The sequence below is a fragment of the Tursiops truncatus genome, chromosome 10 (genome assembly GCF_011762595.2).
Source record: "Tursiops truncatus isolate mTurTru1 chromosome 10, mTurTru1.mat.Y, whole genome shotgun sequence".
Lineage (NCBI taxonomy): Eukaryota > Metazoa > Chordata > Mammalia > Artiodactyla > Delphinidae > Tursiops > Tursiops truncatus.
The window spans coordinates 3,216,408-3,239,313 of NC_047043.1; the positions used below are offsets into that span (position 1 = coordinate 3,216,408).

Consider the following 22,906-nt stretch of genomic DNA (forward strand, 5'->3'; position numbering starts at 1 on the left):
ATGTAACATTTTCTAACGATGCACTGCACAGGTCTTAAGTACTATACAGGTTGCCAACCTTAACAAAAGCATGTACCTTTGCAACCCAAAGGCTTATTGAGCTAGAAAGTTCACTGATGCCCCTCCCAGTTAATTCCCTACCAACCTTTGCTTTTGGGTATTTTTTCAATAATAGTTCGGGGTGGGTTTTTTTTTTTTTTTTTTTTTTTTTGCTTGTTCAAGAATTTTCATTTAAATAGAATCATACAATGAGTAGTCTTTGGAGTAGGGCTTTTTCATTCAGTGTGATGTTTTGAGACTCACCCATGTGTTTGTACGTATCACCAGTTGACTTCTTGTTGAGATTACTATATGTACGTACTACAGTTTGTCCAGTCGCCCAGAAACTTGGACTGTTTCTAGTTTGGGTCCATTATGAACAGAGTTGCTATAAATAGTTTTGTGCAAGTCTTTTTGTAGATGTATGTTTTCATTCCTTTTGGGTAAGTAATGAGGTTGGAATTGCTGCATCATAGTGTAGTTATTTGTTTAGTTTTATGAAATGCTGTCAGACCTTTTACCAAAACGGCTGTACCATTTGAAAATCCTGCCAACACTGTACGAATAGGCCCGTTGTACATCCCTGGTGTGTTTTCATTTTAGCCATTCTAATGGGTATGTAGTAGTATCTCATTGTGTATTTATTTCCTCCTGAGCAATGATGTTCATCACTCTTCAATGTGTGTACTGGCCGTTGGTCGATCTTCTTTTGGGACCGTGTGCTTAAATGCTTTGCCCGCTTTTAAATTACATTTTGGTCCTCTCATTGTTGCATTCTAGGGATTCTTTATCAGTCTTGGGGGCCAGAGTCCTCGAAGATACTCTTTATGGATATTATCTCCCAATCTGTGGCGTGTTTATACGTTTTCTCGACACTGTTTTGATGAAGTCTCATTTATTAATTTTCTTTCTTTCATGGTTATTGCTTTTTGTGACCTAAAGAACCTTTGCCTGCCCCTGAGTCACAAAGATGATGTCCTGTGTTTTGCTGTGGAAGCTTCATATAAAAACTTTTATAATTGGGCCTAAAATACATCTTGAATTAATTTCTGTGTGTAAAGGTTGGGATAAGGTTGTGGTTCACTTTTTTTACGTACGGATAGCCAGTATTCCAGCAGTATTTATTGAAAAGGCAAGTGGATTGCTTTGGAAGCCTTTGTCACCAAAAATCACTCACTCACTCAATCATGTGGCCAGTTTAAGTGAGGGTCTACTTCTGGGCTCGCTGTCTCCTCTATTCCACTGATGCCCTTGTACGTCCTGTGTGAGTACCACACTGTTGGGAATCTCTTGGTTCTTGGGAGAGGGTCTTGAAGTACGGCTCTGAGTCTTCCAGTGAGTTCTTCTTCAGGATTGCTCTGGGTTGCTCTTCAGGTTTGCTGCCTTTCCACGTAAACGATCAGATCTCAGCAGTTTCCACATAAAATCATGCTGGGATGATTATTGGGATTGTCTTGTATCTATAGATACATTTGGGAAATTTTCATTTTTAACAGTATTTACTCTGAATTCATGAACATCGTTTTTTCCTTCAAGTTTTATCATATATAATTGACACACAGCACCATGTAAGTTTAGGGTGTACAGTATAACGACTTGACTTAACATATGTTGCCAAATGATCACCGTAATGAGTTTAGTTCACATCCATCATCTCATACGACTAAAAGAGAAAGAGAGAGAGAAGTGGTTTTTTCCTTGTGATGAGAACGTTTAGTGTCTGCTTTCTTAGCAACTTCAGATATACCATAGAGCAGCGTTAACTACAGTTGCCATGCTGTACATCGCCGGAACTTATTCATTTTATAACTGGAAGTCTGTGCCCTTTGATCACCTTCATCCAGTTGCTCCTTCCCTCTGCCCCCGCTCCCCCGCCCTTGAACATCTTTCAGGGCTGTCCAAGGATGTTTGTTTAGAAGACAGCCATAGTTTCTCCTGCCAGAGGTCGGGGCAGGCGTGCTCACGGCCCATCATAAAAGACTGGCTTCCTGTCCTGTAACATCACCCATTGTGTGCATGGGTCTCACCTGGCCGTCCGTGTCATCCTGTGGGGACTGGAGCAAGGAGATGCTGGTCCTCTGGCTGCTGCAGCTGCTGAGGAACAGAGTCCTCTGTCTGTGATCAGGGGTCTTGCCTTTGCCACATCTATGAAACAGTGCAGACTCGCGTGATAGCTTGCAGATGGGGTGAACTCACAGACACATCACGGCTCTTGAGTTTCGCTTAGGATGATGGGAAACTGACAAGGATGTGGTTTTCTCAGAGGAGAGGATGAAAGCCTCACGGGTCGCTTGGTGAGATATGAGGAAAATCCGTGGAGATCAATGGCTCGCTGTGTGGACCAGCTCATGGGCCTGGCAGTAAATGGTTCCCCGCTTTGTGGCCTGGCGACAAGGAGAAATGGAGATGGTTACAGACTGACTGCTCACCACGCAGTCCTGTGTGGACTCAGCTGCCAGACACGGCCCCCCTTGATGGCCGACTCTTCTCTGGGCAGGAGGATGTGCTCACCAGTTTGGTGGCACGTGGCCCGGTGTTTCTCAGGGTGAAAGGAGGAAGGTCACAGCCCCCTTGGGCAGAAGGCAGGCAGGTTGTTAGGACCTTGAGTGGTTCCCCTGGGAGGTGAGTGGGGACTTGGTACAGCAGGGTAGGTGGCTCTAGCGCTGTAAGTTTAGGGTGTCCAGTACAATGGTGTGAGGTTGGTGTGAGGGGCCTGAACCTCCCACGCTGTGTGTCCCATGCCCGGTGTGGCTCTCGTAGACCCACCACTTCGTGTTTGTGTCCCTGTGTCAGCCACACCTGTTGTCAGCTTGCAGCCACATCCCCGCGAGAGTTAGAGCAGCACGTGCGCCCCGAGTGCCCACTGCTCCTTCCCCGTCTACTGTGGGGTTGTGAGCTGTGACCTGCAGGCCAGCTGGAAGAATGGTTTCCACAGGTTTTAAATAGTTGAAGAAAATCGGAAGATCCCTATTTTAGGACACGTGAAAATGACAAAACCCTCACTTCAGTGCGCGGAAGTATTGTTTCCGTGGCGCCTGTGGCTGCTCTCGTGCCCAGCGGTGCAGTGGCGTGGTCGGGCCCCACGTGGCCCCTTCCAAGCCCCGGTCTCCTGTGCGTGCCTCGTCCCCGCCCCTCTCAGTGTCCGAGCGGAGTGTGGCCGCCGAGTGCACACGCGGTGCAGCCCGTGGGGGGCCGGCCTGCAGGGAGCGCCAGCCGTTCACGGGGGTCGGGGGAGGAGACCTGTCCTCCCTGACCAGAGCCCTGTACAGCTTGAAGGAAACGGGCGAAAGGAAGATGGGCCGCCCTGGTCCAGCCTCCCTCATGCTGCTGGGGTGGAAGTTGATTTAGAAAGAAACCAACTATTAAAAAACATTGTTAGCTGTCAAGAGAGAATCTCTTTACCGCTTGTATCTAAAACTTTTAAGTTATTTCCGCCATGAAATTGAGTGGCGTGGAATTGTCCAGAAACATGTGTTTTAAATGGAAATACTCACACCCTTAAACGCAGCTCTTCACAAGCAGAGGAATGGGAGGAAATCACTTTGAAAGCTCCCCGCGCTGTAGCCTGGGCCACAAGGGCCCACCGTGCAGGCCTGACGCCGCTGTGACGCGGGGTCCGCCTGGCGTGAGACCCGCCTTCTGCTGAAACCTGGCTTTCCTTCCCCTAATCCTTGTCGCCCAGAGGCAGTCATGTGCGTTTAACTTTCGGCTCTTCTGTAGTTCAGGGCTTTCGTTCTCTCCACCCCAGGTAGGTATACTGGCGAGTTTGGGGGGTATTTCGACAGTAGGGCAGATGCTGGGGTGTAGGGTGTTCCACACTCTCCTCCAGTGTCTGCAGCTGTACTCGGCTTCTGCTACTTTGGCATGTTAGGGAACTAGGTACACCGTTGTGTCAGCTGGCCTAACCTGTAGCTTTGCCAGAAGTTTGCTGAAGACCCTGATAACGGCCTAGAAGACCCTGTCTCCTTAAAGAGCTGCCTGCCGTGTGGCCCAGGCCTCTGCGTACGAGGGACGAGGTACCTGCTGCCACTGGGGAAGCAGGCTGGTGGTTTCTGTGTTGACTGGAGAGGTAGCCACAGATTGTATTTCCCCAATAACTTGGGGGACATTATGTGCAACAGGTTCGTTCCCACGAGTCATAGACGCTCTCTCACCTACGCTTAGGATGTCAATTAAGGCAGTGGAATTTGTCACGGTAATAACAGTACGTTTCATGCCAAGGTTGTGTAAATTCATAAATTTGATACGGGATGTGTTGATCATCAAATTCAAAGACTGACAGCATCTTCCTTTAAAGATGTTGGTTCACACTAGTTAAAACCAAGTTTTAAAGGTAAATAACCTGACCATTCTACACCATTTTATTACCAATAAAGCGTTAAGTCCTCTGCTGACCTTTTTCATTTTAACCGAGTGCTTCTAAGTGACGCTGTCGGTACCGACCCTGTTTCCTCGGTGCGCGGGCCGCTGCCACCCTCAGGGCTCGGCCTGGACCACAGCCGTGCTGTTTCTTGGGCGCCTGCTGTTGGTGACAGGATGACCAGGCAGAAGGCTGGAGATGCCCAGCACTGTGGTCCAGTTGTGACCGTGAAAACCAGCTCAGGTGGTCGGCGTTCAGTATAAAAAATAGAAGGAGAGCCCTTCTTGAATCACAAAAAAATAAGCTACCTAACACGTCCATATATTCTGAGCATGAAATTTTAGCGTTTTGTTTGACTTAATTTCAAGGAAATCGCTAAAACCCCGAATGCTCTGTTACTGTTCTGTTTTCAGACCGTTTGGCTCGGGAAGAGACGATCGCGTACATCACCTGTTGCGGTTTTTATTATTTTCGATGATCCATTATTATTACGCTTGCACCTTATTTTTCAGATAGTGCGTTTATACTTTTCTCTTTTCCCCTATAAACAGGTTGAAAGAATCGTTGACAAAAGGAAGAACAAAAAAGGGAAGACGGAATATTTGGTCCGGTGGAAGGGCTACGACAGCGAGGACGACACCTGGGAACCGGAGCAGCACCTGGTAAACTGCGAGGAGTACATCCACGACTTCAACAGGCGCCACACCGAGAAGCAGCGGGAGGGGCCCTTCACCAGGGCCAACCGGGCCTCCCCGAACAACGCTAGGAAGCAGATTTCCAGGTCCACCAACAGCAGCTTTTCCAAGGCCTCTCCTAAATCGCTAGTGGTCGGCAAAGAGCACGAGCCCAAGGCCAGCCCGCTGTTTGCCGCCAGCCAGAAGTTCAGGAAGAACCCGGCCCCGTCGCTCTCGAACCGGAAGAACATGGACCTGGCCAAGTCAGGCATAAAGATCCTCGTGCCCAAGAGTCCCATCAAGAGCAGGACCGCGGTGGACGGCTTCCAGAGCGAGAGCCCCGAGAAACTGGACCCCGTCGAGCAGGGGCAGGAGGACACGGTGGCGCCGGAGGTGGCGGCCGAAAAGCCGGTTGGAGCCCTGCTGGGCCCCGGAGCCGAGCGGGCGCGGATGGGGAGCCGGCCCCGGATACACCCGCTGGTGCCGCAGGTGTCCGGCCCCGTGACCGCGGCCATGGCCACGGGGCTGGCCGTGAACGGGAAAGGTGAGTGATGGTCTTGGAGGGGCGTGGGGTCCCTGCCCCGGAGGGCAGTCCGGTGTGGGCCCGGGGGCTCCTGCGGGCTCCGCTTCTGACAGATGTCTGTCTGCGGGAACCCTGGAGAGGTTTCGCCAGCCCCCGCTTTCTTTCCTTGAAGCCTTTGACAGTGACGTCTGAAGTCAGCACTGGCTGTCTCTGTTTCATTGGCCGTCCGCAGACTGGACCCCCACGTTGACTTGATTTAGACAGTGTCCCACTCTGAGTAGGTGATGGCTGGGTTTTTTGTTCGGTCGGTTGGTTGGTGGGTTTTTTGCAGCTAGTTTCTACTTTATGCATCTCTTAGGCACCGGGTCTCATGTTAGGAATCCATCTGAATTCTCTTAGTGTGACCGGTATTGATGAGAAGTCATGGTTCTTGTTGTGCTAACCCATCTAAGTAACCGGAAGTGCCTTTCAAGGAGGATATTGATGACCTAAGAGCCTTCGGGACCTCGACTGGTCTAAGACAGTCCGCTGTTCGGGTCCCTTTTTCAGAGCAGGAGGCCGTTCAGCGTGGGTGCTCTTTTCTGTTCCGCTTTTACCCTGTTCCTGACCTGGACGCTGCAGCTTGGGTGGTCATCCTGTGGCCTCCCCGACCCCAGGACAGCACACCTGGGGATCAGCATGGACAGCTACCTTCCCTGCCCTTTTCGTGTGCCTGGCGAGCCGCCACTTCTTCTAGAATATTCTGTTACATCTTCTCTAACATATGCCTCACCTCACGGTACCTGCCTGCTGTCTTACCGGCCCCCCTGCTCCACCACCTCTTGGCGGCTCCCGTCCATTCGCTGTGATTCTTGGACGGGGGCGCGATCCCTGGTCGCCAGCTGCTGTACCTAGTGGGCAGGCAGCCCCCAGTCTCTCCGCGGCCCTCCCCTGCCTGTCCAGCTCTCTCTCCACATCGGGGCGCCTGCTCTTCTCTGCCCTGCTCCTTCCCCACCTCGTGGACACTGCTCTTCCTCTGGTCCAAGAGCCACCCGCTCCCATGTCCCTTTGTCACTCGTGCCCCCTCGCCCTCCGTGTTGCAGGAGTGGGACGGACTCTGTACCTGTGCGCATCTCCCTCAGCCCACGCTTAGAATAATACGAAACGAGGAGAAGTGCTGTTGGTTTGTCTGGGGCGCCCTTTTCCTCCAGAGACATGTTCCCCTGAGACACCGCTCTGCCGTCTTGCTGTGGTGCGTCCCGCAGGCTTGGGGGGATGTGACTGAAGTCAGGGTCCCCTTCGCACAGTAAAGGGGCCTCTCGCCAGCGTTTCCCAGACACGCGCTTCGCCCTGACGCCGCTGCTCTGCCCTGCCTTTGGCCTTCGCCTGGAGCACGTCCGCAGAGCTGACCTCTCGTGTGGCTGACTTGCCCACAGACACAGCCCTCTGCCCTCGGCGCGAGGAAGGAGCGTAGAGGCTCGGAGGCAGACGAGGCCCGACAGCCCGCTGATAGGAGGCTCCACTCTGCAGACGGGGGTCAGGTCCGCAGAGGCTGGATGCTCGGGCCGGGCGGGAATCAGCACGTCTCTTAGTTCCCACCCTGTGTTCTCCTCGCCACTGCCGGCCACCTTCACCAGGGAAAGAAACGTCTCCTGCTTCACACTCACTCGGGCCAGGTGCCGCCTGGGCTCTGGTGCTGCAGATGAGGCCTGGGCCCGAGCTGCCATACTACAGCCCGCGGGCCCAGCCCTGTGTGGCCCAGGAGCTAAGAATGGTTGTCGCATTTTCTGATGTTTGAAAAAATCAAGAGGAATAATATTTCACGATCTGTGACAATAGAAGAAATTCAGATTTCTGTTCCACAGAGGGTTATTGGAACCCAGGCACGTTCGTTCGTTCACCTACGGTCTGGCTGCTTTCCAGCGGCAGGGACAGAGTTGAATCACTGTGACGAGACTGCGTAGCCTGCAGGCTGAAGGTGGGCCGCTTGGCTTTTAACAGAAGAAGTTTGCTCACCTGCTCTGGGAAGCCTTGGTCCTGGGAGTGGGGCACAGGGGCCTCAGGTCCTGGGGCTCCCCTTTGATTGTCCACAGAGCTTGTGTGTACGTACGTTTTCTGGCCGGAGGGGACCCATAATTTTCAAAACTATTGACTCTTAGGTTCCCACATTCTGCTCTCAGCACAGTCCTGCAGGGTTGGCTGCCCGCAGCAGAAGCCCTCAATTTCGTATATAAGGAGGGTTGTGGCTTCTATTCAAATAAAAAGTGGTGACTTCCTTTTTTTTATCACTTGTAGCCATTTCAGAATTTTTTCAGTGTCTATAAGAGTGTCTGTGGTTAAAACCACAGGGGGCGTGTAAGCGTAAAATCTTAAATTATTTTATCTTGTTCTGCGGAGGTAGTTGATTGGGGTGAGAGTAACATACGTTTCCAAGGCCCCCTGTGACCGCCCTTCTCTTCTGCCCACCCCGGTCCCATACAGGTCGAGAATCTCCTCGCCACTTAGATGGCGGCAAGTCTGGCAGCCCCTCGGGAATGTCTTTAAGGCCGTGGTGAGCCAGGCTTGCAGTGGTGTCCCAGACGCTTGTCAGGGTCACTGGGTGCCTTTGCTTCCTGTCACCCTCCTGCATGGAAGATGCTTTCGTTCTTGCTGCCACTGGACTGTGGGCTGCAGGAGGGATGCTGCCTTGCAGGGCTGAGCCTCCCCGCGGCCAGAGCAGGGCCTGCGTGTGGCGGGAGTGATATGGGTAGGACAGTGCTTGCTGGAGAAGAGGCTGTGTGACACATCCTTTTCGCCCTGTCGCTGGGTCACACTAAACGAGAGGGGGTGCTGTTGAAAAGACAAGGTCTGTGGTCCAGAGCATGGAACCTTCCGGAAAACCACATCCTCGCCTTCAGCGTGTCTCTTTCCTGACGAGCAGGACCGAGGCCCTCTTGGGTGGTTGGTCCACGTTCGTACATTCTTAACACAGATGTTTGTTTCTACCTTCCACGGTAATTTTAGAGCTGCACCAGAACCCTGATTTGTTTTTCTAAAACTAATTGGAGCAGATACTTGCGGAGTCATCGGGAAATGAACCGTCTCCTATTCAAAACATTAATCGAGTAGGGGGTATATTTTTGCCACCAAGCACGGCAGATACTTAAATGCCTGTTACCCAAAAGAGTAAATGTTTCTGGAGAATTTTAACACACACACACAGTGACTTTTACAGACTAACCATATGTGTGTTTGGTTTTTGACGTTTTAAGTATGAAACAGAGGTTTAAAAGATGATATATTGCTTCACTCAGAAATAGAAAAAATTTTAAATGTAGGCAATGCAGCTGTGTTTCCACTCTTTTTTATTAATAAGTTACTGTTTTCATGCTCTTTTAATTGCCTGATGAACTAATCCTACAAAAGAAGCAATTGCTTTTAAAAACTGTATCATTGTTACTTTGTTCTTTCGTGAATTCAAATATACAGTTGATCACCATTCCACAGGTATGACATTTGAGAAAATACTAGTAGCAAACTGTTTTTTTGAAATGAGGTCTAAACCTTATCAGTGTTATCATGTAGGGTTGGCTGCTGGATTTTAAGTCAAAGCTAACAGATTTAGGAGGAAAATGATGGAGGAAATACCTTAACACACCACACGTCTTCCACCCCGTGAGCATTTCAGTTGGAGGAAGCTCCCGGGAGAAATTTTCAGGAAAAGTTGGCTGCTGCTTTGGAGAAGCTGCAGCATGAGTTCCTCCCAGTAAGAATATGAAGCAGGTGATGCCGGGGATCCCGGTCCAGGGCTCCTCTGCAGGAGGAGCCCTGGGGCCCCTTGCTGTGTAGGCGCTGACATCGGAACTTACCTCCAGGGGAGGTTAGGAGGCCAGGAGACCAGTGCCCAGAGGCAGTCGCCGGTCAGCGGGGCCCCAGCAGGAAGTGTCCGCTGGACAAGAGGACGTTTGAAGCCGCACTGTAGCAGACCGTCAGTTAAACGTGTGTACGAGGGCTCACCACGAAGGATTTCCATTTGAAACCAACAAGCGTTTGTCATTTGTCGTAGTCTCCCGGGGGGAGATGACCCGCCAGCGGCTCGCGGGCACTCAGCTTTGCCCGCCCTGAGCACACGGTAGATGGCCCCGCAGACCGGTGCAGTCGCCCCGTTTCCTTCCTGAGCTGAGCTCGGCAACCCCCAAATCTGGATGTGCTTCAGATTCCAGTGGAGTTTCAGGCACAAGGCCCCACGGAGAAGAGGCTTCTGCCCTGCGGCAGCAGCCTGTGGGGTGAAGTCGGTCACCCCCAGGAGTCTCTGAAAACATACAGACCCGTCATCATTTTACTTGAAAACGTATAAACGGGCGGCTCTTTGCCAGTCCCCGATGGGGAGCCCAGGCCTTTACAGGGGGGCTTTCACTTGCCACTCGTTTGAAGAGCGAGCCTCTTTCTTTACACGTGGACCCACTGGTTTTGTGTGGCGCACACCCTTAAACCCTCTTCTCCTGTTTCCAGTTCGGATTTCCTTAAAGTGGACACGATCTTAGGTACTTAGCAGTCTGCCTGGGTGCACAGCCCTAGCATTTTTCTTTCTTCCCACTTTCTCACTGACACCTGACTTGACCATTCCTTTCACCCGGACGCTGTGTATACTTTGCAGAGCATCACTGTTCTCTTTGAAGCATCAGCTCACCGTTTGTAATCATATCTCCTATCCTGTGTAAAATGAACTAAGTGTGATCATGACACATTCAACGGGCCTAAGACGTTTTAGGGAGTCACCCAGCCAGCTCTGGACCAGCCCGAGTCCCAGCAGGAGGAACCCAACCTGACTGCCGAGCTCCGACCTCTGCTTCAGGGAGACTCGCCTCCTCGCTCCTCTGCGAGGTTTTAGGGACGCTCAGGAGTGCTTGGGACTCGGGGCAGCCTTGACCCAGTGAGCCCACTTCAGAGCCCTTGTGACTGTTTGATTTTCTCTCTTCGTTTCCACTGTCTTGGTGTCTCTGCCTATTCCAGTGGTTCTCGGAGTGCGGTGCCCAGAGCAGCGTCAGCACCCGGGCACCTGCTAGGAACGCACACCCCTGGGCCCCATCCCGCCTCTTGAGCCGGACTCTCTCTCAGCACACCCTCCAGGTGGTTCTCAGGCCATCCTGTGCTGTGTTCCCTTGTAAGTTTGTGGTTTTGTAGAGCAAGATGGGAACGAACTATCTGCTACTAAATCCTTGTGTTTGTAGTGTATTTTACGTTCTTACAGTTAGACAGATTTAGTTCCTGTTCGCTCTTGAGATCTTGATTTGAAATTGTCTTTAGGCATTTGTAAATTATTTTTAAATAAATACTTTAATAATTAAACATTTTTAATGACAGGAAAACATAAAATAATTAAAACATCTCAAAGAACAGAAAGACTTCCCTGGCGGCGCGGTGGTTGAGAGTCCACCTGCCGATGCAGGGGACGCAGGTTTGTGCCCCGGTCCGGGAAGATCCCACATGCCGCGGGGCGGCTGGGCCCGTGAGCCATGGCCGCTGGGCCTGCGCATCCGGAGCATGTGCTCCGCAACGGGAGAGGCCGCAGCAGTGAGAGCCCCGCGTACCGCAAAAAAAAGGAAAAAGAACAAAAGGAAAAGTAAAAGCTCGCCCGCCCCAGAGAGAACTGCTGCTGACAGTTCTTTCCTTCCAGAAATTGTACAAACATGTACATCTTTTCAGTACATCCGTGGGCTCATACTTGTCGTGTGGTTCTACCAGCTAGGTTTCTTTTTTACTTTTATGATGCGTCTTGGATGTACTTTTCAGATGCACGTGAACAGCCCTCCTCCATTCTTTCAGAGATGTCGTGGTTATTTATCGCACGGCCTCAGTGACTTCATGTCAGTGCTTCTCAGCAGGGGGCACTGTGGCGCCTGGGCCTGGGTGCTCCCCTGGTTTAGTGTCCCTGGTCCTGCCCTTAAGGCGCTAGAGTGGCCTCAGGCATCGTGTGTCGTGTTCCCGCAGGGGCCTGTGTCTGGCCTCATCCTTTAGGTGAGAACCACAATAGGCATCGTGAGTTTTTCCCCCGTAAATGAATAAATTTAATAGATGCTACAGCAGCAGAAATGGTAACGTACCTCCTGTCTTAAACACAAGTCATCCAGAAATACTGTGATTTTTGACACAAGTAATTTTCAGGTACATCGAGCGAAACAGGAAAGTTGACCATCGCCACCTCCCCTCAAAATACCATTTCCTTCCCCAGAGGGAACATTAATAGTTTGACGTGTGTCATTTCAGACGTTTTTCTGGGTGTCTGTACTCTTCGATATGGAATCATACTCCATAAGTGTTCTTGGATTTGTCTTTTTCATTTGACATCCTGTCTTGGAGAACTTTGTATTTTAAGACTCACATCTCTACCTCACTTCTTTTGAAGTCATAAACTTGATTTTTTTTTTTTTTTGATACTATTTCAAACTTACGGAGAAGTTGGGGGACAGTACAAGAAAAACCCGTCTACCATTGTATCCATGTTCACCGATGGTCTGCGTTTTGCCTCATTTGCTCTCTCCCCCCTCCGCCCCGTGCCTGTGTGTATTTATACCCGCACGTACGTGCGTGCATAGACACTGCTGTTATCCTGCATCATTTGAGGTGGCACGCTTGCTGCTGTGAACAAGAGTAAATGCAAGGGCTACGACTGACCTAAGATTCAGATGTTAGCAAATTGCTCTCTAAACAAGCTTGGAGGCTGGGTGCCCATCGATCTGTTCTTAATCAACCTTTAAGTATCTGCCCAGGGGCTTCCTTGGTGGTGCAGTGGTTGAGAGTCCACCGGGTTCGTGCCCCGGTCCGGGAAGATCCCACATGCCGCGGAGCGGCTGGGCCCGCGAGCCAAGGCCGCTGAGCCTGTGCGTCCGGAGCCTGTGTTCCGCAGCGGGAGAGGCCACAACAGTGAGAGGCCCGCGTACCGCCAAAAAAAAAAAAAAAAAAAAAAAAAAATCTGCCCAACGAGAAGGTAGAAAATGGTATCATTGTTTTAATTTTAAAACATGAAAACTCTGTTTTTACAGGTTATAATTGCTGGTTTGCATTTATTTTTCTTAGTCCCCTTTCTATAGCCTTTGCCTATTTTGCAGTGGGTGGGGACGGGGGGTGTTGGCGGTGTGTGGAGGGAGGGGTGGGCGGTTCAGCTCTTCCAAAGTGTGAAGACTTCATGAATGTGCATGTCACCCTTGCCCGGGGGCCACACTCGTCTCGTGTCTGAGCCACCGTGTGTGCCCGTCCTCCTGGCTCCCATGCCAGGGGGTGGAGTGAACGGGCCTGTCTGGTCTCTGCCTTAAGGGATATTTACAGCAGTTTAAAGAGAACAGCCCAAATTAATTTGCATTAATTTTATGGTTCTTGCCCAGGTTTGAATATGCCGAAGTGTGTTATTTTATTAACTTTGAGTTTTATAATTTTAAAAGAATTTGGATTCCTTAGGTCGTCATATGCAAAGAAAGAACCTTTCTGACTACAGTTCCTGCTCCTTTTGAACTTTGTAACTGAGTGGTACACGGGCAGAAGAACAACCACATATTCAGGTGAAATTCTTTTTTTTTTTTAACCTTTGCTCTTGTTGCTGCCGACTAGTGGGGCTGAACACCTGTTCCAAACCCCACGCATCTTCTGTATCCTGTATTCTTATTGCTGTCACCTGCAGCGGGGGGCTGGGCTTCTGGGATATGCCGCCAGTGACATCCTTGACAGACAGCTGTCCACAGCTGTGTGTGGACACCCACCCAGCCTCACCTCCGAGCCTGCCCTTCTGTCGCCTTTGTTCTGTCGTAAGTTCTCCAACCTGCTGCTGCTGCTTCCAGAGCATCTCGTGTTACAGACGAGGCTGGTTCTGAAAGAGAAAGTGATTTGGTAGAGTTGGTGGGACAGGAGGGTCCATGATAGAACCTGCTCCTGACTCCTGTTTGGTTCTTCTGGGTCACATGGGCGACAAGGGACTTTTTATAAGCATGGTTCACAATACTGACCGTATTGTAATAGTCGAGATTTTTTCTGTCTCCAGTGGGTGAAATGACTCAAATCGGTTTAAACAAGCAAACAAAAATGCCTCCATTGGGTCAGAGTAGGATCCAGGCACAGCTGGATCCAGCCACCCCCAGAACCCCGTCTCCCTGCCACAGGCTGTCTCTGCTTCGTTCAGAGGGTGAGGGCTGGCGTGCCGACCCTCTCAGCAAACCGGGCAGAGAAGAGTCTCCTCCTTCCCAGAAGTTCCAGCGGGTGAGAACAGCTCACCCAGAGTCTGGCTCCCCAGGGAACACCCCAGCCGACGAGCAGTAGAGATGGGAGCTGGGCTGAGCCCCCGAGAGTCTCGACACATTTAAGGTTACTGAGTACATTTAAAATATAACTCTGCTCTCCTCGGTTACAGAAAATCGTGTGTGTTAAATATTGATCATTGAATAGTAACAGCTCCAGTGACTGTCCCGTTCCGGCCTCTGGGTGGCCCTCTCGCGCGGACATGGTCCTCCTCGCCCCGCCGGCCGCCACGACTGCTCGCCGTGAAAGTGGACCCGAGCTGCCCTTTCACTTCCTAGCTTTGTGCGTAAGTTGGGTGCCCTTCTGCCTGCTGTGGCCCTCGCGGTCCTGTCTTGGGGGCTGCCGCTGTGTTTATCTCCTCCTAATTTGATAAAAGTCGGTCACATTTTTAATTACGCATGAGGGAAGGTGATTTTCATAAGTCAGGTTATCAGGCACCACTTGAAGGAAGACCCTTATTAGGAGTCGAGTTCCCCAGGATGCCCTCGCTGTGGGCGGAGAGGTCTGCAGTGGCCCGGGAACCTGGACTGGGTGGAGGAGAGCCGATTCCCTAGAGGAATCTCTGAGAGGAAAGTCTGGTGGGGAAGATCCAGAACAGGTGGACAAATTCGATAACACTGTAGACGGTGGGGTGTGAAAGCATTTCAGCCTCCTCTGGAACCTTCTGTGTCGTCCGGTCGGTTGTTTACTTAGAGCAGGTGCTTGATGGACATTTGTATGTGAGTGGACGAGTTGCCGGAGGAAGTTTTGTCTCTTCTGCTTTCACCCTTAGTGTTTGTCTTCTAAAAAGAGTGTGGGTGGAAAAGCAACAGCAGATCTGTCAGGGGAGATGGGAGAGATTGTCGAGGAAGCAAGAGCCAGGGCAGGTTTGGAGCCCGCATGCAAATATGGAGTGAGGTGATTCTTCGAGCTGGAAAAACGGAAGGAAACATCTGTAGGCTAATGTGGTGTAGAACATCTTTTTTAAAACACCAGTGAGTAATCTCACTTTGTATGACAGCGTGCAGGAGGCAACTTGATAGGTAATGACTCGGGCCTCTCCCGAGATGCACCCACTTCCAGAACCCCGGGTCGCCAGAATGAGCTTCAGACCAGTGGAGCCTGTCCCGGGCCTCGGGCCCAGGTCCTTTCGAGGTGGAAATGACCTCGGCGTTCAGTTCTCTGCGTTTCCGCCGTGGAGCTGGCTTCTCCCTTCTCATCTGCCCCCAGCTTAAGCAGCGTTCATTGCTGTGTCCTCGTCAGATTCCCCGATGTCCTCAACCTCCTGGGAGGGGATGTCCCGCCCGCCTTCCTGCCCCCGGGCCTCCTGCCCTCGGCTCTGGGGTGGAGGTGCTGACCCCCAGGCTCTGGGGCCCGCGGTGCCAGGCAGCTTCCTCCGGGTCTGTGTCTTCTCCCCTGTCACTGACTGATGCTCCGACCTCCCGGTGCTGCTCCAGCATCCCTCAGATGCCTTTATTCCCACCCTAGGACTCGGCCTGACATCTCACTTCTGACCCCGGGAGAGCACCGGCCCGGCATTCTGCGGCCAGTCCCCCGCTTCATCCCATCCACCCGTCACTGGGCCTCACGACGCAATGGCTGGCACTTGTCCCAGCGTTGGACTGATAGAGAACGTCAGGATTCACAACCCCTTTTCCTCGGGGTTTGATCTCTTAAAAACGGTCTTGTTGCCACCCTGATCCTCGCTTCCCTCTTGGCCCACATTCTTGGTCCTCTCCTTTCCTCCTCTGCCCTCGGTCTGGCTCTCGGCACCCGGACCTCTGGCCACCCCAGCCACGGAGTCGGGGCTCCAGCCTTTTAATGTTTTATGTGGAGCGGAGGACATGTTTCGTACGGCTTATCACGTCTTTTAGTTTTGTTTTCATTTTCAGCTGTGGTAACAAACACTAAGTTTACCATCTGAGACATCGTTAAGCGTGTAGTTCAGAAACGTTAAGTGCGTTCACCTTGTCACACAGCGGAGCTCTAGAACTTCTTCCTCTTACAGAGTGACGCTCTGTCCCCACTGAACACTGATGCCCCTCCCCCCAGCCTTTGGCAACAGCATCCCACTGTCTGCTTCTATGGTACTGACTGCTTCAGGGACCTCAGACAGTGCAGTCGCACAGCATTTGTCCTTTTGCGTCTGCCTTATTTCACTGAGCGTAATGTCCTCAAGGTTCATCCGTGTTACAGCCTGTCAGAATTTCCTCCTTTTTAAGACTGCGTACTATTCCATGGCATGTATGTGTTTTTTCCTTCATTCATCTGTCGATGGACGCTTGGGTGCTTCCACCTCTTGGCTGTTGTGAATAATGCTATGATGAACATGGGTGTACAGACGTGTCTTCAAGATCCTGCTTTGAATTCTTTTGGCTAAATACCCAGAGGTGGGATTGCCGCATCACGTGGTGATTCTGGTTTTGATTTTTTGAGGACCACAGCATTTGACATCCCACCAGCAGTGCACGAGGGTTTCCATTTCTCCACGTCCTTGCCAACGCTTGTTGCATCTTTGTTTTTAAAATACTTGTTCTGGAGCGCTGCTGTTCCCCGTTCGCCTTTTACCTCTCGTTCTCTTTTCGGTTGCCTCTGTGCTCTTCTTCTGCCCCCCTTAAGTGGCACGGTCCCCAGGGCTGTTCGCTGTGGCACCTGTTCGCAGAGGGATGTTTGGTGTGCCGGGCCGTCGAGGCGACCCTCGCGGAGCAGCTGCTGGTGCTGGGAGCATTGCCTGGGGTTCCGATGCCTGGGCACTCCCTGCTGCCTGCACACTCAGGGGCCAAGGTAGCAGGCCGAGCTCCGGTCCCCTGGAATGGAGGTGACACCCTCCTCTTCATAGCTGTACCCAGTGGACAGGGGACTTCTGGGGAGTAAGAACCAAGACTCCCGTCCTACTTTTTCTACCACCTGCCTGGCCTCATGGTGGGAGCTGAATGTGTGGAGTGGATAAAAGCATTTTCTTTCCTGGTTCATCTTAACATGGCTTCTCATTACTAGCATTTTACTGAATATTAATAAAGCATTGTTTTGTCTGGGCAAAAATCTAATTAAAGAATTCATTCAACTTCAGCAAACAAACGCAGTGAGGACAGAGCACTCCCTCTAGCTGTAAAGTGCTTGCCATCATCTGGGTGCTCTGGGGAGAAGAAGGCTTCTGCGTGCTTTCTCCCGGGGCCTGGTTCCGGGGGCTCCTGGCTCGCCTGCCCCTCCCCCTCTCCGTGGCTGCTGTGGGCCCTGAAGCTGGAGCTGGCTGTGCTGGGTTCGTCTCACTAGGCTTCAGACATGGTTTCTGGTTGAAGGTGTTCCGTGCTGACGGTCGGCTGTCTCCACACGGGGGCGGGGGGCGGGGGATCCTGGAAGCTCCGTGCGTCCTCATCACACGCTTGGCGAGCGTCTTCTGTGTGCAGGCCGTGCTCGATGCTGGGAGTTCAGAGCTCAATAAAACACAGCCCCTGACTTCCAGGGGCGCGTAGCCCGGAGGGACAGTTGTTGGTGAAAGAGCCCTCGTTTCTGACTACGGGGCTCCGTTGAATGGCGCGGTGGTTGACAGAGAAAGTAGCTCTGTCCCTGGTCCAGGACAGATGGAGCCAGAGCACGGCCACCGCCAGGCCGCAGTGTTCAAAGTTGAGCCCTGGGGTCTAGGCGGTGTTCCTCAAGGCAAGAGCAGTAAACCAGGCTATCGATAAGGAGATGGTAATAAACTTACCCTTGTGCAGACCTGCTCTTGCTGAAATGATGACACCTAATGAGATAAACCGTCTCTGTTTAAAAAGCAGTTACCGGGCTTCCCTGGTGGCGCAGTGGTTGAGAGTCCGCCTGCCGATGCAGGGGACACGGGTTCGTGCCCCGGTCCGGGAGGATCCCACATGCCGCGGAGCGGCTGGGCCCGTGAGCCGTGGCCGCTGATCCTGCGCATCTGGAGCCTGTGCTCTGCAACGGGAGAGGCCGCAACAGTGAGAGGCCCGCGTACCGCAAAAAAAAAGAAAAAAAGCAGTTCCCCTCCTATAGCAAATACCCATCTCCCCTAGCGATAAGGAGCTAATGTAACTGCCTCTCAGTCTAGAACCATAAACGGGACCTGCCGAGACGTCGGAAAGACCTTTTTGTTCCAGGTTGTGTTCTGAACTGTGTACGTGCTCCTCAAGGCAAGGGGCTTTGCTACCCCTTCCTCTGTTCACCGGGCACAACTCCCCCAGCCTCCAGCCCCCGCCTTTGGGAAGATGCGCGTCATAATCAGGTTTCTTTATGATAACGTCTCGTCTGTCTCCCGCTTCATTCGTGAAGAATTGTTTGTGCTTAAAAATATTTTCTAATGGGGACATAGTAAGTTCTCAAAATACCTTAACCCCCTTTCTGGCCAGTTATCTCAGTCACAGTCATCTCTCATTTCTGTCTGCAGTTCAAGTTCTTTTTTACGTGTGGGTGACACGAGGAGGGCCAGGGGAGGGCAGTTCTTTCCTACGTCAGGAGAAAAGAGGTAGATGTCTTAGGGCCACGTCAGCCACTGCGAAACGCAGCTCTCCCGCCTCCGTGCTGAGGTCACCATCACAAAGTCCACACACGAGAAGCGAGACGTTGGGTCCCCAGCAGACCTCACAGCCCCTGTGTCGTCCGCTGCACCAGGAGGTCAGGGCCCACCCCGTCCTCAGCTGCATTTTTAAGGCTTTACCACTGTCCCAGCCCAGCCCACCGCCAGCCTCACCTGAATTCCAGCAGCCAAACGGGGTCAAGCAGATAGTGCGCCCCCGTGAGGACAGTTGTGGAAGTGCTGGTGCATCCCGGTCTCGCTGACTCTGGGCTCACATGATTAGGAGGTTGACTACCCTGAGTCTGCGTGGTGGGCTCTGTCCTCTGCAACCCCAAGACCAGACGAGGAATGTGAAGCCCACTGAGGCATCCTTGCTGCTGGACGGCACCATCCTGATTGGTCTCTGGCAGCTCCCTGCCCGTGTGTCAGGGTCGGTCCCAGGTCTTAGTCCTTGGGATCTGATGCCAGTGTGGGTGCTGGCCTCCCCCGTCCCCTGAGACGAGCTGGATTGTCTCCTAAACTGGTCGCCGATTTTGAAAAACAGGATTTGTCACCAAGGAGGACAGAATCTCAGCACGTGCTTCATCCAGGGCACGTGCAGTTGGGAGCCACCTGTGGGAGGGTGAACCGCTGTATTATCTGGAGGTAATAAAGGGAGTCATAAGGTTTGTTTTCGAGAATTAAATCAGTGAAGGCTTTGGCTCCGTCTGGGTTGGGGGCAAAGACCCTGGAGCCTGAACCACGTCTCGTGTCTGGAAGCCCCTCACTTGTCCTGGGCCCCTTACGATGGAGACCTTTCCTCTCCAGCCCACAGGACCATGTCTAGGTCATTCTCGTGGCAATTCCTGCAACTCTACAGGGGTTGGAGCCTTAAAAAAAAGTCACTGGTTCTAATTAAATCTTAAAGTCAAAGTAACAAGATGTGGTACGTGAGGAGGCCTGCCCACAGTTTTCATTAAGTTTCATGTTGGTAACGGGGGGTGAACGTTTCGCCTTTCAGCCAGTGGGTCCACCCGTCCCACGGACGTGTGATGTGATTTTCATGAAATGTAAGACGTTACCACCCGAGGCTCTTGCGCTGGACTGCGATCTTGCTGATACAGTTAAATCAGCATCCTGATGGTAGCGTTTCTTCTCCGGACAACACTTTCAGCAAAGCTGGACAGCTGTTTCCTGTACTTGGCATTAGCTCTGAAGGTTACACGACATCTTGGTTTTGAGGGAATCCTATGATAACGTGAACATGATCGGGGGATTACGGAAGCGCATGCTGTTTAATTATCGTGTCGCCAGTACTCTGCTCACATGGCTTCTGGTCTCACCGGCCACAGCACGAGTGTAAAGGTTGTAGGAAGAGGACAGCCCACAGCCCACACCAGCCTTGGGACGGGTGACGTCTTACGCGGGGTGTGACTGCAGCTGCAGCGTCTCCGTTGCCTGGCGCTCACACTGCCTTGTGGACTTCAGAGGGAGAGTGGAAGCATTCCGTCCTCCTGTCAGAAGGTTGACTTCCGTGCTTCGCTTTTGCAGCCCAGCCTCACCTGATGGGCCCCAGTCGCCCCAGCTTGCCGGCAGCCTCGAGCGGGAGTGGTGTGAACAGTCTCCGTCTGAGTTTTGCTTTGTTGGCTTCCTGTGGGGAAGGAGGAGTTACCCCAGTAAATGCCCCGCTTGCAGAGTAATCCAGTTTTCACGGGGGGCCCCTGCTGTGCGTTTCACGAGCAGGGGGACTCTGGGTGTCCTGGGGTCTGCCCCTGTGTGGTCCTGGGCCGGCTGGGGAGATGCTGGCAGGGTCTTCAGAGCCACAGCCATGACCGCGTATCCGGTCCACGTTAGAACCCGGGGCTCTAGTGGGTCAGGTGGGTGCCGCCCGAGAGCTGGGATGTCGCCCAGATGTCCTGCTGCAAAAAGAGGAGCCGTTGGAAAATGCAGAACAAGCCACGGCAGTTGTGGTGTCTGTTTCCCCGATTCGGGGGAGAACGGAGAGAAAAGCTGACTATGGGAGTTTGGCCCTGGTACAGTTTCGAAGTATGTAGTCTTAATGTTCAAAGCTGGATTCTGAAATTGCTGTTATTTTTTATACAGTGTTTATGTAACTGAGCAGGTGTTTGCTTTGTATTTTGAGTCTGTTGTGCTGAGGTCAGTTTTCCTTCTTGACCCTTGAGTAGCTCTTGTCCTCATCTGTGAAATGATGTGTCAGGTTAAACCTTCTCTCTTGATCTCTTGCTTTTCAGCCTGTGGTTCTGGTCTGTGTAAGGTGAGCACGCAGTTCTGAGTCTGGCTCGCCCTTGAGTTCCGTGTTCCAGGCCTCCCTCCTGGGGGTCCACAGTGAAGAGGTGCACACGCCTGCCCGCAGTCAGGGGCTCTGGGCCGCCCTCTTCAGTGTGCACCGGCGGCCCCCTCCAAAGGGCAGACGCGTGCCCAGCCACGCGCGGTGAATACCTGGGTCCCTCGCAAAGGTGGGTGTGGTCCCGCCTCCGGCATTGCCCTGGAAGCGGGTTAAGCATCGCAGCCAGAGGGGCTCCTTGGCAACAGCCTGATCCAGCCGGATGGGAAAGGGGCCTGTGAGCCCCACGGCAGGCAGGCCATCGGCCCTGCAGGTGGTCACCGGGGTGAAAGCACAGGATTCACAGCTTGGCTTTCACCTCATAGACTTGAATAGTGCAGCCTTGGACCCTAGTTTGAGAAGCACTCATCTGGTGCCTGGCCAAAGCTAGATCTTTGCCTTAGAAGCGTGCTCTAGGAGATGCTGGCTTGCTCAGCCTGCAGCTCTGCAGCCCAAGCTGGCTGCTCGGTGACTGCGGGCCGGCCCCGGGGCTCCAACAGCTGTCCTCCTGTGGCCCAGCCTCACACGGCTTTGGGGCTTCTCTCCCCGAGGTAGTCTGCTAACGGCAGGCCGGAGTGACGGGTCAGCTGGCCTTCAGCCCTGGCTCTCCAAGGATCTGGGCTGTGTTTTCTTTCTTTTCTTTTTTTTTGTTTTTGTTTTTTGCGGTACGCGGGCCTCTCACCGCTGCGGCGTCTCCCGCCGCGGAGCACAGGCTCCGGACGCGCAGGCTCAGCGGCCATGGCCCACGGGCCCAGCCGCTCCGCGGCATGTGGGATTCTCGCAGACCGGGGCACGAACCCGTGTCCCCTGCATCGGCAGGCGGACTCTCAACCACTGCACCACCAGGGAAGCCCCTCCTTTTTTTTTTTTTTTTAATAAATTTATTTATTTATTTATTTTTGGCTGCGTTGGGTCTTTGTTGCTGCACAGGCTTTCTCTGCTTGCGGCGAGCGGGGGCTACTCTTCGTTGCGGTGTGGTGGCTTCTCGTTGCAGAGCGCGGGCTCTAGGTGCGCGAGCTTCAGTAATTGTGGCGCACGAGGTTCTGTAGTTGTGGCGTGAGGGCTCTAGGCGCGTGGGCTTCAGTAGTTGTGGCTCGTGGGCTCTAGAACACGGGCTCAGTAGTTGTGGCGCACAGGCTTAGTTGTTCTGCGGCATGTGGGATCTTCCCGGACCAGGGCTCGAACCCATGTCCCCTGCATTGGCAGGCGGATTCTTAACCACTGCGCCACCAGGGAAGTCCCTGGGCTGTGTTTTCTTAAGCACAAAACCTTGTGCTACTTAGACGTATTGTAATGACAGTGCCTGGCCTGTGGGGTTACCACTGTCTTTCCTCATTTTCTCCCCTCAATCCTTGAAAAAATGAAACTTTACTTCCCATCACGGTCTCCAGGTAGCCCACACGTAGTCCTTTGACATTTTGACTCACTATAAATCGTCCAACCAGCAGCTTTTTACATCCACGTAGAAGTGTGCTGCGCATCGTTAATTAAGACCGTGACACGTACTAACTGGAGGTCACCTTCAGGGCACGTGGTCCCATCCTGTGTCTGTCTAGACGCTCTATTCTTTGCTGGGTTCTGCTTCCCTGATTAGTGTACAAAAGGTTCTGTGCTTAGCCTAGATGTGGGTTTGAGTGTCCCCGCCCGTGCAGAGGTACAGGGTTCGAGCATGCAGGAGCATCGCCCTCCCAGACGCAGGCTGCGCTCCTCGTGATTCCCAGCCGGGAGCTGGTGCCCTCTGCCATCTGAAAACGTTTGTGCTGTGGTTTCGTGGGACAGAGAAACCTTTTCAAGGAAGCTGCCAAGAAAGCGGGGACGCGAATGCACAAGCGGGAGAGAAGGTCATTTGTCACGTCGTCGCCTCTGTCCTTGGACTGGACTTTTTTTTTTTTAATATAATAGTGTTTATTTATTTTTACTTGTTGACAGTTTGCTTTATTTATTTATTTTTGGCTGTGTTGGGTCTTCGTTTCCGTGCCAGGGCTTTCTCTAGTTGTGGCAAGCCAGGGCCACCCTTCATCGCGGTGTGCGGGCCTCTCACTACTACGGCTTCTCTTGTTGCGGAGCACAGGCTCCAGACATGCAGGCTCAGCGGCCATGGCTCACGGGCCCAGTTGCTCCGCGGCATGTGGGATCTTCCCAGACCAGGGCTCGAACCCGTGTCCCCTCCATTGGCAGGCAGATTCTCAACCACTGCGCCACCAGGGAAGCCCTGGACTTCTTAAAGTGGTCATTT

The 22,906-nt window shown here is 52.5% G+C and overlaps 1 protein-coding gene across 2 annotated transcripts in view; it reads left to right on the forward strand.

The window, feature by feature from the left end:
• CDYL (chromodomain Y like) overlaps window positions 1-22,906 on the forward strand; it is a 153,365-nt gene that overhangs the window by 78,332 nt on the left and 52,127 nt on the right. For both annotated transcript variants that reach the window (XM_033863784.2, XM_073810275.1), the window contains one exon: window positions 4,951-5,617. In XM_033863784.2, the coding sequence (XP_033719675.1) occupies window positions 4,951-5,617 (667 nt within the window). The remainder of the gene's footprint in view (window positions 1-4,950; window positions 5,618-22,906) is intronic.